Source organism: Conger conger, chromosome 6 (assembly GCF_963514075.1).
Source record: "Conger conger chromosome 6, fConCon1.1, whole genome shotgun sequence".
NCBI classification, from domain to species: domain Eukaryota; kingdom Metazoa; phylum Chordata; class Actinopteri; order Anguilliformes; family Congridae; genus Conger; species Conger conger.
The window spans coordinates 37,290,833-37,313,282 of NC_083765.1; the positions used below are offsets into that span (position 1 = coordinate 37,290,833).

Here is a 22,450-nt window from a genome sequence, read left to right on the forward strand (position 1 = left end):
GAGTTCAGCATGAGCAAACAATTCAGTCTGTCACACGTACATCATGATTCATTCACAGGAATTGAGACGACAAAGTTTCCACCAAATTTAGAGGAAGTGGGCACGTCCGGTTTCTTCGCCTTTATGCTGCAGGCGGACATTAGCCAGCCTCCTGTTTGCATGCCCATTTCGGTCTGGTGTGCTCAAAAATATCACAGACATGGGAGGAGATCGTGGTATGGGACACCATCATGGTGGGTGGGTGGCTGCAATAATACATTTTACTGTGGTTGTGCCGCTTGGCATCACATGTTTCAGGAGAGCACAAGTTTGTCCTTGCTCTCCCAAAGCAGAACCAGAGGACCAAGTATTAAGCGCCAAAATACAAAGTGGCATTTCAAACTGAGAGAAAAAGGGGGAAAAGCAGGAATGTTTTCTATGGGATTGGCATCAAATGTTTTATCAGCGATTTATCACCGAGAGTTCGCCATGAGTCATGAATGCTTAATTAATATTTGAGTTCCACAGAAGCTGCATTTTCCACCACCTTCACAGGAAGTGAGGCAAAAGTAAGGTCAGAGCCTTGCAGGGCAGGGTGATGGGAACATGTGCATGATGACAGGGTTGTCTTTGACCAATGGTCTCTGACTAACGCAGGTCTGACAACTGTGTCTGTTAATGTAGTTCTCCCCATATCTCACCCAAAATTCTCCCACACTGCCCATTACAATATTGCAATGGGAATGAATGATTCTGTCAATTTTTCCCTGTGTTTCTGCCAAATCCTTGCCCCGCTCCCTGGCACTAGGACAAACCTGGACTTCCTGGAGCCAGAGCGGGAGATGGAGGCGGAGGAGGAGCGTGTTCGGGAGCCGGAGGGGGAGCGGGAGCGGGAGCTGGAGCCGCTGTAGCTGCTGGCGCTGCCACTCATACTGCCACTGACCGTCCGCCTGAGAGAGGGAGAGAGAGCGCACGGTGTTAGCACAGTGCTAACTGTTCCCCTAAGAGAGGGAGAGAGCGCACGGTGTTAGCACAGTGCTAACTGTTCCCCTAAGAGAGGGAGAGAGCGCACGGTGTTAGCACAGTGCTAACTGTTCCCCTAAGAGAGGGAGAGAGCGCACGGTGTTAGCACAGTGCTAACTGTTCCCCTAAGAGAGGGAGAGAGCGCACGGTGTTAGCACAGTGCTAACTGTTCCCCTAAGAGAGGGAGGGAGAGAGTGCACGGTGTTAGCACAGTGCTAACTGTTCCCCTAAGAGAGGGAGAGAGCGCACGGTGTTAGCACAGTGCTAACTGTTCCCCTAAGAGAGGGAGAGAGCGCACGGTGTTAGCACAGTGCTAACTGTTCCCCTAAGAGAGGGAGGGAGCACACGGTGTTAGCACAGTGCTAACTGTTCCCCTAAGAGAGGGAGAGAGAGAGTGCACGGTGTTAGCATAGTGCTAACTGTTCCCCTAAGAGAGGGAGAGAGCGCACGGTGTTAGCACAGTGCTGACCATCTGCCTGAGAGAGGGAGAGAGAGCGCACGGTGTTAGCACAGTGCTAACCGTTCACCTGAGAGAGAGCACACGGTGTTAGCACAGTGCTAACCGTTCACCTGAGAGAGAGCACACGGTGTTAGCACAGTGCTAACCGTTCGCCTGAGAGAGGGAGTGAGCACGGTGTTAGCACTGTGCTAACCATTCGCCTGAGAGAGGGAGAGAGAGAGAGAGTGCAGAGCTAGCAAACTGCTAATCATCTCTCAGCGGGACCCACTCCAGCAACGGCTGCTGCAGCAACGCCCCAAACACGCCATAACAGCACAGCAGCATCACCACAGTAATGTACTGGAGACACACATGCAGTGGCAGCTCCTGTTACTCCATACAGCATCAGAAATGTTCACCTTATACATGAACATTTCTTATGCGACTCACCCCCAATAACTTACTAGTGTTAGTATGGCATTAACAGACAGCCTACTGGTAAATATTAAACACCAAATAGAATAAATACAAATAACAGCCTTCTCGGTTGTTATCGTTTTTTTTTTTTTTTACATTTGCGGTATGAGAGACTCCAGCCATCACAGGGGCATGGTACACATCTTTCCCTTCTAATCTCTGCGGTCTAGATCAGAGGCTCCCAGTTATTTATAGAGAGCACGGACCACTTCATGAATAAATATTGCCCCATTTTTAGCAGCACACACGAGATATGATGAATAACCAGGGTTTAAAGCATGAAAGATTTGTGAGCCTGAAAAGGAGGAAACATGTACAATGTATTGAATTAAGTATTTATATGAATTTAAAACTGCTCTATGCCAGGCATGGTGCCTGAGAACTTTAAGCCCTAACAATAACAAAAAGCCATTCCCACAAATCAAGTTTCAGAGGCACTGAAATAGATGGCAGACTGCAGCTAATCTACGGATTACATTACATTACATTATTGGCATTTGGCAGATGCTCTTATCCAGAGCGACGTACAGTTGAGTGAGACTAAGCAGGAGACAATCTTCCCCTGGAGCAATGCAGGGTTAAGGGCCTTGCTCAAGGGCCCAACGGCTGTGCGGATCTTATTGTGGATACACCGGGATTAGAACCACCGACCTTGCGTGTCCCAGTCAGTTACCTTAACCACTACTCTACAGGCCGCCCCTCACTTTTACTTTTGGATTGCTCACACAGACCACACAAATGTCTTCTTATGGATATCAGGACCTAGAATAAAACACTGGAAATGTGCACAATATGGGACCTTTACCCAAGGAAAGAGGGCTGTACTTCCTATTTTGGATTACGGTATGTGTGTAATCAATAAGCATGTACACGTAGGAGAGTTCTGACTGGGGTTGCCATATCAGCCTATTGAATGTACTTGAATTAACTAACCTTCTCAGCTTTCCATCAAAATATCAAATCATATCATGTTACCTGTTGTTTATTAGCACACTAGCTTCCTGCTAATGTTTGTGACTAGGTCACATTGGAGAAGCTCTGTGAGCAGGTACTTCTTACGTAGCCAGTAACTTCCTTCTCGTGCCAGGGACACTGTGCCTTTCATTGTGTATCACACCCACACTGGCCTCCCCTACAGAGACAACCAGCCTACAGAAACTTCTGCCTCCGCATGGTTTGTAAACACCTGATTAAGTGTTCTCTGCACTTTCATTAAACAGACTGTACTTTGCAGCTCAATGGGTTTTAACAGACACACAGTTCTAATTGCTCAAGATGACTGACATTCATTTTAACACAATTAATAATAATTCTTCAAACAGTATGGCTTATCATTGTAGTACTAAACAGCATTTGAAATATAGTATAGAGATATATAGTAACATTTAGGTAAGGGTATTTTTGCACATGATTCTGAAAGTATTTAAATCAAACTTCATCATTCCTGATTTTCAATAAGGGCATTTTGATCAAACTTCAACAGTTCCCAGGGTCTTTCATCCACTCACCTACAACCCATTTCCCTGGGGCTACAACCACTCCAGGGCCCAAAGGCCAGGGAATCACCCGCATGAACAGAGCCTTGATACAGGAGAATTCAATCGCCCACTATACCGTCTACCACATTAATATAAACAACCTGATTTACCTAACCAAATGACTAGAGCAGCACGCTCTTGGCAGGCTGCCTATTTAAAGTACAAGGATGCATACACATGCGTGAGTATCACACACATTAAAGCTGACTGAAAATCACACACACACTTTCAGGCAAACTAAGCAGTTGGTACACTGGGAAAAGGTGATCATTCCTGGGCTGAATGACCAGTTCTAATCATTATATTGTTTTCAAGACATTCACTTACGCAGGTGTGCATGGATACACATGTGTACAAACAGATTCCAACGACCTCCTTAACAAGCACAGGAGAATACATGCGCATAAAAGTATGCACGCACGCACGCACGCACGCACGCACGCACACACACACACACGTTAAGGTTACAGGTTCAAATCCCTGGAGGGCACCACCATTGAACCCTTTAAAGACATTTTTCCTTAAAACCTTCAGTAAAACATCACTAGCTGTCGATGAAAACCCCCCCAAAAAATTAAAGTGGATGAAAACTAGCAGCTCTTACCCAACACCAGGGGTGGAATGGATGTTCCTGGTGTGGTGAGTGGCAGTTGGCATGGCCGTTGCGTACCTCCTGGGTGGGTTGTGATGCTGACGCTCCTTCCTGCGCCCCTCCCTGGGGTTGACAATTTTGCCCGGCTCCCGGGGGATAACTGGCTTGACCCCCTCAGGGGGCGGTTTGAGGGGCTTTCCCGGTTGCCCTGGGGGCGGAGGGCTGGCTGGGGTCTTGGCCGGGGGCTTCTCCCGCCGGGGGGGCAGAGGGGCAGCGGGTTTTAGAGGCAGGCTTGAATGTGGGGAAAGGCGAGAGGGGAGGGGAGGAAAACAAAAACAAACAAGCAGGGTCACTTCCACTTCCACGCTCCCCTATCTCACTTTAACACCACCACAAGAAACAACCAACATAAACACTCTGAGGCCCCTTCTCAGACTCCTGCACCCTGAGGCCCCTTCTCAGACTCCTGCATCCTGAGGCCCCTTCTCAGACTCCTGCACCCTGAGGCCCCTTCTCAGACTCCTGCACCCTGAGGCCCCTTCTCAGACTCCTGCACCCTGAGGCCCCTTCTCAAACTGCTGCAACCCAGGGCCCATTCTCAGTCTCTTGCATCTTGAGGCCTGTTCTCAAGACTCCTACACCCACTCCTACACAGGCCAACCAATATCCTTAATATCCATACAACAAAATAAGATCCGTAATTCCTTAAATGACAGACAAAATGAATGACAAACATTTTATTTCAGCAGTTATCATAGCATATTCACATTTTATAATGCTCCCTCTTCAGTGTGCTTGTAGCAGGCTTTCACACAGTGAAAAATTAGATGGTTATTGCAGGAAAATCTTTTTAATTCTTAACCTGTCACAACCATTCACAAGTTTCAGTGTAAATCAGTGCTGGGCTGAAATTCCAAAATTGAAGTGGGAAACTGCACACTCCCTTCTCATGTTTCACTGAAAGAATGCATGTGGGATTAATTATTCGTACTGAAGCTACAGTTCAGTGACTGAGAAAACCTGAACCTGAATGTGTTTCTGAGACCGCGTGATAATGCTTAAAGCTCCCATATTGTGGAAAACATTTCCCTTGCTATTTGGATTATGAAGGAGTTGTAGGTGCTATAAATCACTGTGAGCGTATCAAAAGGGAATCCAAATAAATCCACACAATCCTTATTAAGAAACAGTGCCTTTAAAAGAGCCTTTTGGACTCATAACTTTTTGATGTCATAACTATACGCTCCTATTGCATATGTCCACCGTCAGCACAGCCCAGGTCGTAGCAGGAATAAATGAAACTGCTCAGCACAGACTGCCTTCAGTTCATAGCCAATCAGAACAGAGACTCATTGATATCAATGAGCCATAAAGACACGGTCACTAAAACAGCCTGGTCCTGGAAAAGCTCCTGAGCGATGCTGGAGACTGTACATGCAAACCTGGAGGCGACATGGCTCAGGCAGTAAGAGCAGTCGTCTGGCAGTCGGAGGATTGCCGGTTCGATCCCCCACCCGGGCTGTGTCGAAGTGTCCCTGAGCAAGACACCTAACCCCCAAATGCTCCTGACGAGCTGGTCGGTGCCTTGCATGGCAGCCAATCGCCGTCGGTGTGTGAGTGTGTGTATGAATGGGTGAATGAGAAGCATCAATTGTACAGCGCTTTGGATAAAGGCGTTATATAAATGCCAAATTTAACATTTTTTTACCATTTAAAATCACAAACTCCTTCCTATGGATATCAGGACCTAAAATAAAACATTAGAAAGGTATAAAATATAGGACCTTTAATTTCCCGCATGTAGGCTGTACTGTATGCACAGGGCGTCTTTGAAGGTTGTACAGCGTGTCTAGAGTCTAGGTCACCAACCCTAGTGCTGGAGAGCTACTGGGTCTGCTGGTTATTTTCACCTTAAAATCAGCACCCTGTTGAGACTCAGGTAACCAGGTGAGGTGAGTTAGCTGTGTAATCATCTTCTCTAATTGATTAATTAAGTGCAGAGTAACAGCGAAAACCAGCAGACCCAGTAGCTCTCCAGGACCAGGGTTGGTGACCTCTGGTCTAGTGTGTGTAGCACCAGAGCGTGAAGGTAGCACAGTGGGTGTAGAACTGGTGTACAGTGTATTTAGTGTAGCATGTCTCAGGTATGTGCAGTGTGTAATGCATGTGTAGAACTGGTGTACAGTGTATTTAGTGTAGCATGTCTCAGGTATGTGCAGTGTGTAATGTATGTGTGGATGTGTAGGATGTGTGGTGTGTGTAGTGCTTGTGTAGTGCGTGTGTAGAATCGTACCTTTTGGCTGGAGCCACTGGTGGCTCCGTTTTAGTCTTGGAAGTGTTCCTCTGAGCGGGTTGGGTAGGGGAGGGGGAGCGGGACGAGGAGAAAGATCTGGACCTGCCAGGGGAGAAAAGATCTAATCAAGGCGACACACCACTGGCCTGCATGCACAGGCTGAATGCTACACAGCTCCCACATAAGCATGGCTAATGAGCAAAACACAATGGCTATCAACAGGTCCGTAGACTTATTTTACAGATGAGAGAGTGTAAGTTAGGGTGGATACCACAGCATTGGGTCGGGTCTAGTAACAGGTAGGTAGGAGTCATGTACATTAGAGTGCAAAAGTCAAGATTATTTCAATATAAACTTGATCTTAGGTATTTCTTACTATAGACTATAAACGGATTGCGGATTTTTTAAATTTATTTTTTAATAAAATAATAAATAAAATTTTTTTATTTTTTAAGAGAGCAGCCTCATATACTGAAAAGGCAGCACTGGCTGCCAGTTTGGTGTTGTGGTTAGTAGGAGTGTCTCATGCAGGAGAAATGATATTTTTTAACTCAGGCCAGGGGGGTTTGGGGGAAGGGTAGACTTCACTTGACAGAATTGACTTAGTAGTAACATCATGCACAGTACGGCCATGTTGAGGGACTCACCTGGAGCGGCTCCCACTGAGAGAGCTGTGATGGGAGGAGTGGCTGGAGTAGGTGCTGAAGGAGGAGGAGCGGGACCGAGAGCGAGAGGAGCCCGAGCCGGTGTAGGAGGAGGAGCGCGAAGACGACCTGCCCAACATCACACCAAAGCCAATTACAGTTGATTTGACTAAATGGGACAATCCTCCCTGGAGCAATGTGGGGGTTGCTCAAGGGCCCAATTGCTGTGCGGATCTTATTGTGGCTACACAGGTTCTTGAACCATCGACCTTCAGGTACAACTTACATATGAGGCTATTGATTTAGGAATAAAGCTAACAGAGTCAATTCTATCATTTCAATTCAGCCAAATCAGGAAATTAACTGAAATTCAATGAGACTATTCAATGAGAGACTAACGAGAGACCATTTCCAGAAAGCTACCGTTCAGCAGTGTGGATGTTCACCTCGTTAGTCAGGGCTAGAGTTCTTGGTGTGGACGGGCCGTAAGGGGGAAAGTGTCGAGACGAATGACTAAGGAATACAACCCTCAGGGGCAGAAATGTATGAACACAGTCCAAAGGGGCACCTGGAGGAGTTGGAGAGGGAAACCGAGGAGCCTGATGGACGATGTCTTCGCCGTCCCCTCGGGGGGGACCCCGTCATTCCAGGACGTCGCCTGGGGGACTTGGACCGGCGCCAGGGGTCCCTCCACTCGTCCGGACGCTTCGGAAGCGGTCCAAGCTCCTTCTGGGGAGGGGGGTCCAAAGGCCTGGGCGAGGAAAGAGCATGGTTCTGTTAACGGCACCCAATCAATGAGTGACATACTCAACCAGTAACTCTCCAAAGCAATACCTTGACCAATCACTCACCCTAACCATCCAATCACACAACCAATCCAACATTCACTCGATTACATAAGACAGTTCTTTCACTCGGCCAACCAGTCAGTCACTCACTAAAATCAACCTTATACCTTTTCAAAATGACTGCTTTACTATTTGACATCAAATTTTTTTCACCCACATGCCACCTCTAATAGTGTTCAGATGCCATTGATTGCATGCTCAATGTGACCACCGGCTTACAGCAGTGATATTACGGTAAAAACTTCTACAATGCAATGTAGGTGGGCATGAGGATTTGCCAGTAATCCCCAAAATAGGAAAATAACTTATTGGTGTGCAATGGCTCACACTCCAAACACAAGAATGTGGACAGACAAAAGACATCAATAAAGCAAACGGATAACCAATATCCAATTTATTTTTGCAGGGACATGCCGCTAAAAGCAATCACCGTAACAAGGCACAAAACATCAAACCAAATATTTTACAAAGGAAATAGAGGAGTTTGGATATGCCCAGCCGGTCCAAACATCTACATCTGCTCACATAAACACACAGCGACAGAGTACGGTAGCAAGAGAAAAGGGCACAGGGTGTAGGAGTCTGAGAACAGGCCTTAAAATGCAGGAGATTGAGAATGGGCCTCAGTGTGCTGGAAATTGAGAATAGGCCTCAGGGGGGAAGAGATTGGGAATGGGCCTCAGTGCAGGGATTTTGGATGGCCGATTTGAGCCATTTCAGTGCCATAAGTGTGTGTCATGTGTTACTTATTAATCAAGAGCGCAATGAAATAGAGAAAAATAGCCACCTGTAATTCCATAATGAGTAACAGGTCAGCAGTCTGTCCTTCGAGTTGAAAAAAAAAAAAAAAAAAAAAAAAAGCGGAACTTGAAAAACAAGGTCCTGCGCATTGATGTAGTAAGGTAAGTGCACACCCATGGTGTACACAACCTGGCAGAAAATTCCACAGTGCTGACACAACAATGAAGTAATCTGCATGTTTGGCAGTGCATATGCAATACAGCCGTCAGGGCTATTTTTAGCCCATCGATTGGATTACCTTTCTGTGCAAACTTCCTTTTCTTTGAACAAAGAGACGTGAAGGCAATAAAGGCGCAGGTATTCAATTGAGAATTCTTTCTGTTTCCCTTTTGTGGATCTCATGCCTAACTCTGCCCTGAGCTCTCTGAGTGAGATTTATGCCCTTATGAATCACATGACTTCTCATTACTCGATTAAATAACTAGTGTTAATACAGAATGGAACAGATTTGTTTTATGCAGTCAATACACCCATACACTGAAAACACATATATACTCAAGAAGCACTTTATTAGGTATTGATTAGACTTAAGCCTTTTGCAGCTGTAGCCTATCCACTTGATGCGTTATGTAATCAGAGATGCTCTTCTGCATACCACTGTTGTAATGTGTGGTTATTTGCGCTACTGTCACATTCTTGTCAGCTTTGACCAGTCTTGCCATTCTCCTCTGACCTCTCCAATGAACAAGGCATTTCTGTCTGCAGAACTGCTGCTCACTGGATTTTTTTGTTATTCCACCATGCTCTGCAAACTGTTGTGCGTGAAAATCCCAGGCAATTCGCAGTTTCTGAGATACTCAAACCACCCCGTCGGGCACCAACAATGGTCAAAGCCACTTAGATCATATTTTTTCCCCATTCTGATGGTTGATATGAATATTAACTGAAGCTCCTGACCCATATGCATGATTTTATGCTTTGCACTGCTGCCACACGGTTGGCTGATTAGATAACCTAATAAAGTGCTCAGTGAGTGTACATAGCCCTCCAGGAACATGATGCACAATAGAAGACAACACAAATGGAGGGTAACACAAAAGGCTCGTGAAGATCCATCCGACTCGTTCAAAATTCAATTCAATAGTAATTAGTGAATAGTGAATAATTAGGTGGTGTGGTGGGACAGACCCATTTTGACTGAGAAACCTGGGAGTTATTTTAAATGCCGACTAAGTTTATAGTTGTGTTTGTGAGTATGCCTGCTTATGTTACATACGCTAATTTTGCTATGCGGCAAGCTAGAGCGAGAGGAAGCCCACTGGCGCTGTCCTAGCAGTGGCCAATGTAGTCTGTCCGTTATAGCATTGCCCAGATTACTGTTATTCCCTATCTTTATTATTTCGGCCAAGCACTTTGATCTGCATTCTCAATGCTATATAAGTAGAGCTATTATGACAATTACATGAAGTCCAGTGCACTTTGTTGCCAAGTGTGCTAGTAATAGGTCATATGTAGGCCATTTCCTTCTTCCTCCATTGCCTTCTGCCAGGGGTCATATTTGTTATAAACTTTGTTTTCATTTTAGTCTGCATGCTTATATTAAAATGCATACATATGTATATTAAGTTAATGCACAGAATGTTTTCGTTTTCACAAGGGGTTAAAAGCCACCTGTTTAACTGTGCATCACTGCCATAAAAGTAGCATGCGCATTTGTGAGTCAGTAATCCTTCTCAACCCAATCAGAAGCAAAATAAACTACTGAAGTTTATGACAATTGCACATGACCTCCTGTCCCGAGTACCACTGTCCCATATTTTAAATAATTAATTGTGCATTTTGAAATCTTGTAATTACATTTTTTACATTACCAGTCAAAAGTTTGGGCACACCTTGCATTTTTCTGCTTTTTCCTATTAATGTTTTATTTTCTCTGTTTGTAATCAAACAATTCATATGTGGTCAAAGTGCTGATGATCAGCTTTTATTAAAGCATATTTTTTGTACATATTGGTTTCACCATGTAGTAATCTAGGGGGTGGGACAAGATTTAGTAAATTACGGCAAATGGATATGCAACCAAATACAAAACATGACAATTTTATTTGGCATTATGATAATCTGTCTCAAACATTGAAATGGGGGGCTATGTATAAAAAGTACAGTAATACTACATGGTGAAACGAAAATGTATGAAAACATGGTTTAATAAAAGCTGAGAATCTGCACTTTGACCACATATCAATTGTTTCATTACAAACAGTGGAAAGAAAACATTCATCAAAAAATCCAGAAAAGGGCAAGGTGTGTCAAAACTTTTGACTGGTACTGTATCTCTTGTCACAATAGAGGGACTTTCTATGGAGACATGCAACATTTCAGCTGCAATATGCAAATATTAAATACATTTCAACTAAATCTTTGTATTTAATTATATATTGTGACTGTAGCTAATTAATTGTGCAGATTTCGGTCAGCAATCAAAAAGTTAAGTGAGCCAGTGGCTATGCAACAGGGAACAGAATATGTACCTGGGTAAAGGTGAATTGAATGTGCAGTCACATGTTGCCCATGAATCTCACCCTGGCTAATGATGAACACCTCTTTTCTGGGACAGTGACGTTTTTTGACATTGTTTGTCCCTGCATTCTGCACACATCCGCCGCTCCCAAAGAAACCCCAGTGAACTCTAAACAAAAATGAAAAAAGTGCTTTTCTTCCTTATTACTTCCTAGTCCACTGACTGGTATGATAACATCAGTAATGGCCAAATTAAGTGATCAATACGAGTGTAAAATGCAATAAAATAATGGGATTAAGCAATAAAATAATGGGATTTGGCCAGTCAAAACAACTTAAATGCGTTTTGACTGGCCAGCTAGGTTACACTCAAGCCGCTTTCACAACAATTCAGGCAGTGACACATGAATACATGGGAAGAATCAAGAGCCGCTCGCTGTTGAAGCCGCTGCTTCAGAAAACTGTAGCTTACTGTAGCTAACAAGCCCAGGAGCTGTGACAAGTGGTGATAGGAGTAGGTGGTCTGCAATACAAGGCTAAATTGTGAACTTGCTTTGTGAAACAGAAAACCCTGGGCCAATTCCAAAATGTCATCTAAACATCTGCCAGCTTGTACAACACTGTGATAACTGGATGCGCAATGAACAGACAGCTGCAAACAATTTGAACAATTTGAAAGTTTGATTGAAACTTACACTGCATTCATGTGCTGCTGGAAATATCGTTGCCATGGTTAAGTCATGTCAAGTTGAGTAACAATTGTACATAACTATTCAATGTTAGTATTTAGCATTCTTTGTTAGCATTTAGCATTATATTTTAGTATGGTATTATTTTTCATTGTTGTTGTTGCCAATATATTTTCATTTAGTTAATTTCCGAGAACAAGAGCACCTATAGGAATGTGTGACATGGAGGAACTACGACTTCCGAGGAGCATGTGAAGGCATCGCTGCCAAGACGGGCTCAGAATTTAAAGACATGATGCCATATCCAGGATTTTGACGCTAATCATACGAGACAGTAGCTTTTGTCACAAGTGTCAGCTGTCATGCATTGAGTCATTAACTGTCGTCAGTATATACAATAAGGTGATTTCCATTTTGCAACCTTATAATAGCCATGTTGTACATTTTGTATGAATACGGTAAGCAGAACTATATTTACCTGAATTAATTCCTGGTATTCAAACTTGCATGCACATTACATGTTGGAGTTCACCTGCGCGCAATTATTTTCTTCACAAGATCTCATCGTCAATGAACATCTTGGATTATATCAAAACACGTCTCCACAGTTCCTGTTGGATTAGACCTCATGTTCCTAACTAAGGACCGGTCACCAAACGCAACCAGTCCAGCTATCTTTCGCACCCTACCCAACAAGATCCCTCTTCGCAGTCACTGTTTTGCTTCAGTGGGTAAGTCACTCATGTACACACACCATTCTTTTGTTATCATTATTTAAAGGTACAATAGGTAAGATGATTTTGTCCTATCATTGAAAAAGGCTCACTGACATGTTGACTCACCCTCTGCCTGTGTTTATAGTCCTTATTAATTAATTTATTCGGGTTGAAGTTGACGGGCTGGCACTCCGTACCAAAACATTGTATAGCTGTACAATAATTCAAACTCACTGGTTGAAAATTGGTTCTAATTGCCACAGCCAATGGTGTTAAAATGTCAACAGGTTCACAGAGAAGGGGTGGGATAAGCAGTGCTGTGGTTCGAGCGTGTTTGTTGCTGCAATTCCTCTCTTGAAGTCCGAAATTACTTATTGTACCTTTAATTTAATATATTAGCTTTTTGGTTGGTATTTTGTTTATTTTTTCATTTGTATAATTATTTATTTTTTGGCAAGCTTTGGCTTTTCTTTTTTTTTTTTAAGAAGATTCCATGTAGGCATTAGATTTCAATACAGCCAAACCTTTAAAATATTTTTTTTACCTTATGTTTGGCTGTTTTCTCACAGTACTCTACTCTGAGAAAACTGAGTAGAAAATTCTGAGAGGCAACACCTAAAAGTAAAAGTCTCCTCACGACCAGCTGATTCCTTCCAGTAGTATTACAGCCACCCCGCCATCACCCCCAGTGGACTGTAGTGGAAGACTTTCACTCTCACCAAACCCGCTCTACTCCCCTCCCCCCATTCTCATGTGTACACAAGGTAGACTATCAACACAATCAAAAGTGAGTTGACATTCTCTGGAGAATCCTGGCAGAACTCCAAGCGTGATGCAAGACTTCTCTTAACTTTGCCCTCAACATGACCCGCCCCCCCCACCCGCCCCGCCCCCAAAAAGATATGGACTGGGTATAAATTTCCTGCTCCTTATTTTAGATGCAGCACAACAAACCGCAGAACACCTGAGAAACCAGCACAGCCTTTACAACCCCACCCAAACTAGAGCAGAGATCACAGATCGCGTGCAGCGCTAGTAGGTTCAGCTGGGTAGACCCTTTAGCAAATAAGTCATTTCAATTAATCAGTCAGAGCCAGACGCACTGTCATTCAGGGCCACAACCATCCCTAGGCACAAGTTTTTCCTTCATTTTGGAACACATTTTATGTTTTTTTTGTTTTTTGTTTTTTTTAACTAGCCACCCAAGACAATGTGATGTTGATTTTTCAATCGTATCGGCCACCTATTTTAGTTACAAACTGCAGCATTCTAAATTACGCGTTCGTTTGGGTGAGTTTGATTATTAGCTCTCAGCGTGTCCAGGGCTCTGAATTTCCCGATGACCACACAGCATTCAGAGTGCTAATAAACAAACGCACCCATCTTAAGTGACTGAGATGTAGGCTACTTGCTCATCGAGTCTGATTTTGGAGGCAGGTTAAAAACACCACCTTCTTTCAACATTTTGCTTACCCATTCTCTATGCTAGATAATTTTGCTTGTTTGTTTTTGTTAACCCGCCATTTGTCTGTCTGAACCACAATTAGTAAAATGAAAACAACATAGCCTAAACCTACTTCAGGCACAAGGGACCACTGGATTGATATTGGCAATATAGCCTGCTGGGAGTGCGTGCTTTCCCATTTCCCCTGTTCTAGTGCAACCTTCACTTTGCCTTTTTACAGCTTCATCATGGGCAAAGCCAAAAGAAGCCCAAGCTAGTTCTGGGCAGCAGACAATCACTGGCTTTGTTAAACATAACAATTTACTGCTGAAATGTGTGTTGTTCATTCTCAGTGAACATCTCTATTGGTAGCTTATGAAATGTGATAGTTTTATATGCTTATGTAGGCCTATAGCGTATTAAGCTTGATCTCTCCAAATTTTGTTGTTCTCTGCACCTACTCCAACCTCATTATAAGTGCATAAATTCAAATTCAAACGTGAAATTCCCCTTAAGCTTCCCTAGATGCACTTCCTGATGGTCTAAACCTGTCTCCCTAGTGGGTAGGAATTCACTCCCAAAAAAAAAACACAACAAAACCTACCCATAAACATGCGCTTTGCTTTCTGAAATGGAAACGATTGCCCAGCACCTCCCCTGTACACTTTTGGCAAAAAAAGAAAAAAAGGGACAGAATGGGGCGGGCCGGCATGGGGGCCTGGCAGGGGCTGGCCCTGTGACATCATACATAGTAACCGAGCAACATGTGAGGTCACCACAACCTCCACAGCCATGTGGGCCAGATGATTCAGCAAAATATAACGAAGATAACATGTACAAATGGGAAAGAAACTGTGACAAATACCAGCAACGAGAACAAAAATAAACAACCCACACCTCTACTCTCTACAGCACTGTATACAATTACTCATGAGCGCCAGCACCAGCCACCATAATCTCATTTTTGGCAGTGTTCCAGGAATGATGAAAGACTGACTCCTCCCTCAGGCAGTCTCTGGGTATAAATCACAGTGTCTTTTTTTTTAGATTCTCACAGAGGCCCGGGTCACTGTAGAGTGAACCTGAATGAGGAAATTCAACTTATAACCCTCGGCATGGGGAAAGGAAGTTGGATAATAATATTCATATATATATATATATATATATATATATATATATATATAGGGTGCATTATTTTGTTATTTAAATCTATACACTAACCGAGCACTGCATTTGGTATTTATTAAAGTTTTTTTAGACTTCCACTGCTGTAGCCTATCCACTTAGCAGTTATGCTAAGTTATGCGCTTCTGCATACCACTGTTGTAATGTGTGGTTATTTGCGTGACTGTCTCAGACCAGTCTTTGCCATTAGATAATAGCATGAATATTAGGTGTATGGGGCCAAAAATGCAGAACATGTACAGACAATAGGATGAGATGGAATTAAAAAACGACAAAATCCTAAAGAGATAAAAGGCAGTGTGTGAGAGAAAGGCAGTACTGTTGAAGCGAGTTTACTTGGCCATCGCCAGGAGCAAATCTTGAACTTTGTCATCCGATTTCATCACGATATGAATCATGTTGGGTGAACTGCGGAGTGCTGCCATCATCCGACTTAGAACAACACGAAAGCGGCGTTGCTGCAAGTGCGCAGAGGAATTTGCTAATAAGCTAATTATAGCCAATTGTAGAACAAGGACTGGGAGCAAGCCATTGAAAACTATTCTACCCAACGAGAGAACAGTTAGCTTCCTACCTCGGCCTCTGGAAGCTGGAATCACGTATATTCATTTGTATATTGTTGCTGGTAGGGTGCGCATATGCAAGTCCAATTACGTTACTTTCAGTTTGGTAGAGAAGCACATTGAATTTCCCAGAATAAAAGTTAACTGCGTAAACAAGTTGACTCAACTATGTCAAAAGTAGTTTCGGGAATGTATGTACAGCAAGTTAATGTTTTGGTCTGGTTTCTGACGATTTGTCCATCGCTTATTTATCTAGTAATATCTGAATATCACGCATTACAGTAGTCAAAAGTTGGCAGCCCAGTACGCACTAGCAAGTCTTTAATTCGCTAGCTACCGTAACATCACAATAAGTTGGGCTAGTCCTGTAACTGTATCAGAACAGTTCAGTGGGCCTTCTTTTTTTGTGGCTATATGCATAGCCCATACTCCATGAAAATGGTTTACGCAAAATATGATCTCTTTACAATGGAATGAATGAGAAATGCTTTGGGATTTGGCAATTCTATGCAAATACCTGAATTATATGTTAATTCAGCAATTATGAAAATTAAATATTTTACTGTCATTAACGTACACTGTTTTTGCCGAGGTAGATGCCCAGATTGAACTACCTTGTTACAATATACAAAATGCATGGTGCAAGCATTCAATGTATTATGTATAACAATAATTTCAATACATGAAGGTGGCATTTGTGTGGATTCCGCTGAAACAAATCAAATTTTGACTTCTGACTGATTATGATAGAACGGGTCACATTTGGCTACAGCATCATAAGCTGCATTTCCACTTCATATTGTGAAAGATGGAACACGACAAACGGTGGTTTTGTTTCCCAAGGGAAAATGACAACCAGGCAAAATGCAGGAGGAAAAACAGAGTATGACATAGGAGAGCAGAATGAGAAAGAGGAGGAGCATGCAAATATATGATTAAAAGTAGCTGAAATTAAATTTGATAAAGTCTTAATGATGATGGTTTTCAGGGATTAAAAAAATATATATATGTTTTGATTTTGTGGATATTTCTCGAGTTTATAATTTTTTTGACTTTGTAAACATTAGGTTAAATAGATGTTGAAATGTTCATTATTTTTGGATGCAGGGGTCAAATTGACCATAAACATAATGAGAGTTAAGAGGCCTAATGTGGGCCAAGAAAATATTCCCCACACCATTACACCACCAATGTAACGTCTGCAATCAGTGCGATTCAGCGCTCCTGTAGAGCCTCATCAGTTGAGCAAAAACTCTGCTGCCCCCTCACGGGGCAAACAGTAAACCAAAACCAAGGCCTCAGGCATGTTCCAAAACTTGTGTCATTCCAAGAACATTAGCTCACATAGTTCACATTACTGAAGGCGGGGGCAACCACTCACCACTCCTCCTCTCAGCAGGCCAGTCTAAATCTCTAGCCGTTATTTTAGACAGCCAGACAGTCGCGGTGGACAAACCTGCCTGTTACAAACAAGGTGAAGTTATAACACAGAGAGGGGAGAAAAAAAGAAAAAAGAAAAAAAGAACTGTCACTAAGACACTAACAGACCTAAAAGGCCATTACACAATATAACACTGGCTTCTACACTATAGGACAGGGGTTCCAAATCACAGAGCAAAGGTTTCAAAACCATAGAACACAGGTTTCAAAACCACAGAACACTGGCTTTTACACTATAGAACAGGGGCTTCTCCACCTCAAGACAAAAAACAGGATTTAATAGAAACACTTTCACTCTGTTGGCTACCCCTGGAGATTTTCTCTCAGATAACCTAGTTCTGGGTTTCCCCTGCAGTCACTCAACTGCCCGACAAAGCACATGGAAAGCTAAACCCAACGCTACTTCCTTGAGAGCCTGGCGATGTTTTGGCAAAACTGTAGTCTTTTCCAGGATATGAAGCCACAGAATGGAAGTTTGAGAGGCTGCCAAACACCCACCTAAATCACCTATACAGTCAGGAACCTTTCGAGGAAGTTCATATCCAGCTTACGGCCTGGGAATTTCCTCAGTGACAACCGGTGATCTCAGCCGTTTCAGTACAGCATACTTTCAATTGATATTGTCCGGATTCCCACACAAGCTATGATACTTTTGGGCCAAGTATACACATGCCAATTAAAAATAGGGCACCCAAATAGGTGGAGTAGAAAAATCTACATAAATTAAATTGTGACAGATAAATGACAGATACAACAGCTTTCTAAATATAAGTCCAAAGGGGAGAGGTTCAAAAGTTCAAAAGTCCAAAGGTTCTGTTGGCTGATAAGTGCCAGGTTGACTCGCAGCAAAGCAGACACGAGCTAGTTAAATATGCCATCAAATATTTAGCTCAGCGTTTCCCAACGTTTTTCCTCTGTAGCGCACTTTCTAAATGTACAGAATTTGAGACAATACAAATTCTCAGGGCACACTGCTCTCAAAAGCGATAAATGCACTGAAGTTGATCAACGTGTCAACAGGTCAACATATTCTTTCAGGGATTGAATTAAGCACTATGCTTTTTAATTAGGTGTGCCACTCTGTCCCCTCACATGTGCCACAGTGTAATGATTTGTTCCACCACTTGTAACCACTTGTAAGAGATTAAAGTTAATTTAGGGCATTTATTGTGGACACGCAGCAGGTTATTATAGCTAACTGTTTTTAATATTTTATTATAGCTCACCCAGTTTCAAACCTTTATTATTTTCAGGTGATAATGTTAAATTAGCCCTCAAACATTTCATTTCATGTCAATAACCTGGCAAAAATGCTGGAAAATGTGTTTTAACCCCGACCTCCACCCTCAATCTGGCAATCCAAGCCCATTTTTGCAGTGCTTGACTTTGACGCTTAATAACTCCATGAGGTGAGCATCATAGAGACTTGAAATGGCTAAAAAGAAGTGAGACACTTATATGATTTACAATACTACCTGTGCTACAAATACAAAAAGAGGGTGAAAATTCTGTTTTCACCTATATTTTGCAAGGAAATACTGAAAATCAAAAATGTAAAACAGGCAATCCTATAGCTCTTCTGAATCATGAACTCCTTGAGCAAACGTGTGCTGATGGTGACAGGCAGAACTACTAAAGATCCATGCAGCAAAATATAAGCAGTGTACCCTAGTGTCCCTTCATGTCTCCAACTGTATCAAAATGTCTAAATTGTGCATTGCTGTAAAGCATAAAGTAAACATATATTTTACTACAAATCAACTGTTTCTCGCATCATTTCCAGGTGGGAATTATTATGTTTACATCGGCATAGGGCCTGAAAATATCTAGGGGTCCAAATACCTATCCAAAACCACAATGAAAATGAATAAAGCTTTTGTTGTGAGGGGATTTCAACCCTCAATTTAATTGTGAGTGGTATGAATACTAACAAACCATGTCACTATGAGCCAGGATACTCGCTATAGCAGTGCCCTGGGTAAGCACTGTGCTTATAGTTAGCTATAGCTACTTCACCCCAATACAAGCCTAGCATTATTAGCTAAGGTGAAGAGTCTAATATGGCCAATGCACATACAATATAAAAACAACATGAATAATTAAAATGTTAAAAGCAGTAATACGTACAATGTCTGCATTTTCCTTGAGCTCATACTTCCTCGTGCTCATGATTCACTCCCCCAAATCTGCTAGCATGGCGATAACAGGCTCTCGGGGTAACGCTCAGCCCCCAGTCACAGTTCTAACTTTACAACTGTACAAGCCAGACATCGATGGAAGCCTTATACTGTCCGCTACTAGGTAGCAGAGTTCACAATCAAGAATTAACTGAAAAGACTTCACCATGTCATAAATAGCACCTGGAGCACAATGCATGAGAGATGTAAATACCTAAATGACCAGTGAATCTTGAAAGGGAAAAATTAATGGTAAGATTGTACATTTGAACATGTGAAACACCGTCTAGGCCTTCAGGTGAAAACCTGGCTACATTTAGTTGGAAAGTCCAATTTTCTAGCTGACAAAGATGTAGCCACCCGGATGTAACCTGAGCTATAGCGTCTGTCATCAAATTTGTGAGTGAATCCTGAAATGCGTTTAGGCTCTTGTTTCATAGCTAATGGGAGATTATTTGGTGTTAAAATGCCATGTTGCCTTTGACAGGTTACTGAATTAAACAGCCTACAGGGTTGCCAACTCTCACACTCACAGACATGTTCCCCAAGCCAATCTCATGTCAAATAAGAAGAGCAAACTCAAAACAAAGCATAAAACAAAAGATCTAAATCATCCATCAGCTTGCTGGACAAAGTCAATTTATTTTTTCAGCATGGTGGACTGAGATTTAGAGCTAGATATCAACAGGAGAAATGAATGGCTTTTTCCTAAATCCTTTAAAATATTGTCTGAAGGAATTTTTGTGACTGCAGAATGCAGGAAATTACATTTGAGATGGTAGGAAAATGCTAAAATATGTTAAAACACTGTGGGGAGAACACTGCATCCCACACCTTCTGGGTCTCCTCCACACAGAGGAGATCTCTCCTGGCTTTGCCTGTTTAGCTGTTAACATCTACTGAACACTATCTATGCAGTCACTCACTAGCGATTAGATGAGATCAGGTATCATCTGTGATGTGACAGGCTGATATTGGCAGGGAATTTGGAAAGTAATTTAAGCCATTTCAGTCATTCCTTGGTCCGTGGCCAACCATGATGTCTGTCTATTGCACGGGACCCGATCGGAGTACAAATAAGCTGGGCATCTTTACAACAGTCTTCATGATGTTCATGAAGTTCAGCTGTAATGTGTTTGTCGTCACCTCGGAAACTGGCTCTACTTCGGAGGTGCTTGAGATTCCAACTGGGAATGTCGATAGCCTGGGAAGAGGGAACATCCAACATATCCCAGAGCCACCGATTCACCTATCCTCTGAACTGCATACTCAACATCCATCCATGTGGATGTCTAGTTTAATACCGGAACTGTTACCATCTCAACCTATAGGCCAGTGGAGGACGGGCATCCTTCCAAGATTTCTTCTCATTGAGAAGTTTTTTCTCCACTGCTGGAAGGGTTTGTCCCCACACTAGGCAGTTGTTTACTTCAGATGCTATTTGGGGGTTTAGGGCTGGTACTTCCATTTTTTTTTTCCCCCTTCTGTTACTCAATAAAGTGTCTGAGGTACAGTCTTCTGTTAAAAGCGCTATACACCTAAAATGTAATTGGCTGATGAGATATCAGATGCAGCAGTAGTATGCGGACGGGGCTTAAGGTTTGAGACTCACCTGGGCGGCAGGGCTGCCGGGGACCTGGGTTTGGGTTTGTCCTTCTCCTCCTTCTTCTCCCGTGGCTCCCGCGGGGGGCGCTCTCTGGGCCTCTCCTTCTCCTCTCTCTTGACGCGGTCCCTCTCCCACTCCTCCTTCCTCCGCTGCCTCTCCCGCTCCCTCTCTCTCTCCCTCTCTCTCTCCCGCTCACGCTGACGTCTCTCTCTCTCCCGCTGCTCCCTCTCTCTCTCGCGGTCCCTCTCCCGCTGTCTGTCCCGTTCCCTGTCCCGCTCCTGAGAACCATGCAGGCACACACACACGCACGCACGCACGCACGCACACACACACGCGCACGCACACGCACACGCACACACACACGCACACGCACACACGCACACGCACACGCACACACACACGCGCGCGCACACGCGGACACACACGCGCGCACACACGCGCGCGCACACACACGCGCGCACACACGCGCGCGCACACACGCGCGCACACACGCGCGCACACACACACACACACACACACACACACACACACACACACACACACACACACACACACGCACACAAACACACACAGAATATGGTCAAATTGTAATGTACTTGCCATACATTACATTACAAGGCATTTAGCAAAAGCTCTTATCCAGAGCGACGTACAATGAAGCATACAATTCACAAGCATAACCCTTGTACCAAAGAAAACCAGTGGCCACAAGCCATGCATACAATCTTCAGTTTAAAATACTGTGGAATTGTTTCGAAATAGTTAGAAGATTTCAAATATTAATTTGTCCCAGGTCTGGCATGTATGCACATACACCTGTGAGGGTGCACAGACGTGTGCAGCACGCAAGTGTCGGCTAATCTACACGTGCGTACGTATAAACGCGTACTTACATTATAATGGTAGGGCAGGGGAGTTTCTGTGTACTGTACTCTAAAGTTCTCATATTGACCTCCTCTCCAGAAAGCCTCCATTTCATAGTCGTAGTAGTCCGGGTAGGGCTCGTTACTGCAGAGGGGAAACACGCAGACACGCACGCAAAGCGCGTCAGAGATCATTCACAATACACTCACCAACAGCTATTTATTTATTTACCAATATTTATACAGGTGAGGTGTAGAAAACGTGCATGCCTTGCAGCAACGCCCTGATAATGCCCGCCCAAGTAGCCTAATCTGCATGTCTTTGTATTCTCCACACAGAAAGATTGGTAACCTGTATTGGGCTGGTGCTGGGGTAGATCAGTCGCCTTGTATTGGACCTGGTCGGGTTGATCAGTCAGCCAAAATCTGAGCACTGCTGTGGTTAGTTGGCCTATTTTGGGTTTATTCTGGAGTCGATTCCATTGAGGTGTGGAGTAAATGAGTTACTTTCTACACTGCAATGCTGTGGGTAGATGAGTTACCTTACAGTAACAGTTTAAAGTTTGGACACACCTTGCCCTTTTCTGGATTTTTGATGAATGTTTTATTTCGGTTCGTAATCGGACAATTCAAACGGGTCAAAATGCAAATTCAAAATGCAAATTCTCTATTA

The 22,450-nt window shown here is 43.3% G+C and overlaps 1 protein-coding gene across 6 annotated transcripts in view; it reads right to left on the reverse strand.

Annotated features, from left to right (window-relative positions):
• The window catches only part of zc3h18 (zinc finger CCCH-type containing 18), a 49,554-nt gene that overhangs the window by 11,846 nt on the left and 15,258 nt on the right, over nucleotides 1-22,450 (reverse strand). For 5 of the 6 annotated variants that reach the window (XM_061246242.1, XM_061246239.1, XM_061246240.1 and 2 more), the window contains exons 7-13: nucleotides 21,808-21,922; nucleotides 20,921-21,192; nucleotides 7,554-7,736; nucleotides 6,989-7,114; nucleotides 6,342-6,443; nucleotides 4,061-4,339; nucleotides 795-929 (exon numbers count right to left, since the gene is read on the reverse strand). In XM_061246242.1, the coding sequence (XP_061102226.1) occupies nucleotides 795-929; nucleotides 4,061-4,339; nucleotides 6,342-6,443; nucleotides 6,989-7,114; nucleotides 7,554-7,736; nucleotides 20,921-21,192; nucleotides 21,808-21,922 (1,212 nt within the window). The remainder of the gene's footprint in view (nucleotides 1-794; nucleotides 930-4,060; nucleotides 4,340-6,341; nucleotides 6,444-6,988; nucleotides 7,115-7,553; nucleotides 7,737-20,920; nucleotides 21,193-21,807; nucleotides 21,923-22,450) is intronic. The other variant, XM_061246243.1, reaches the window with a different exon arrangement.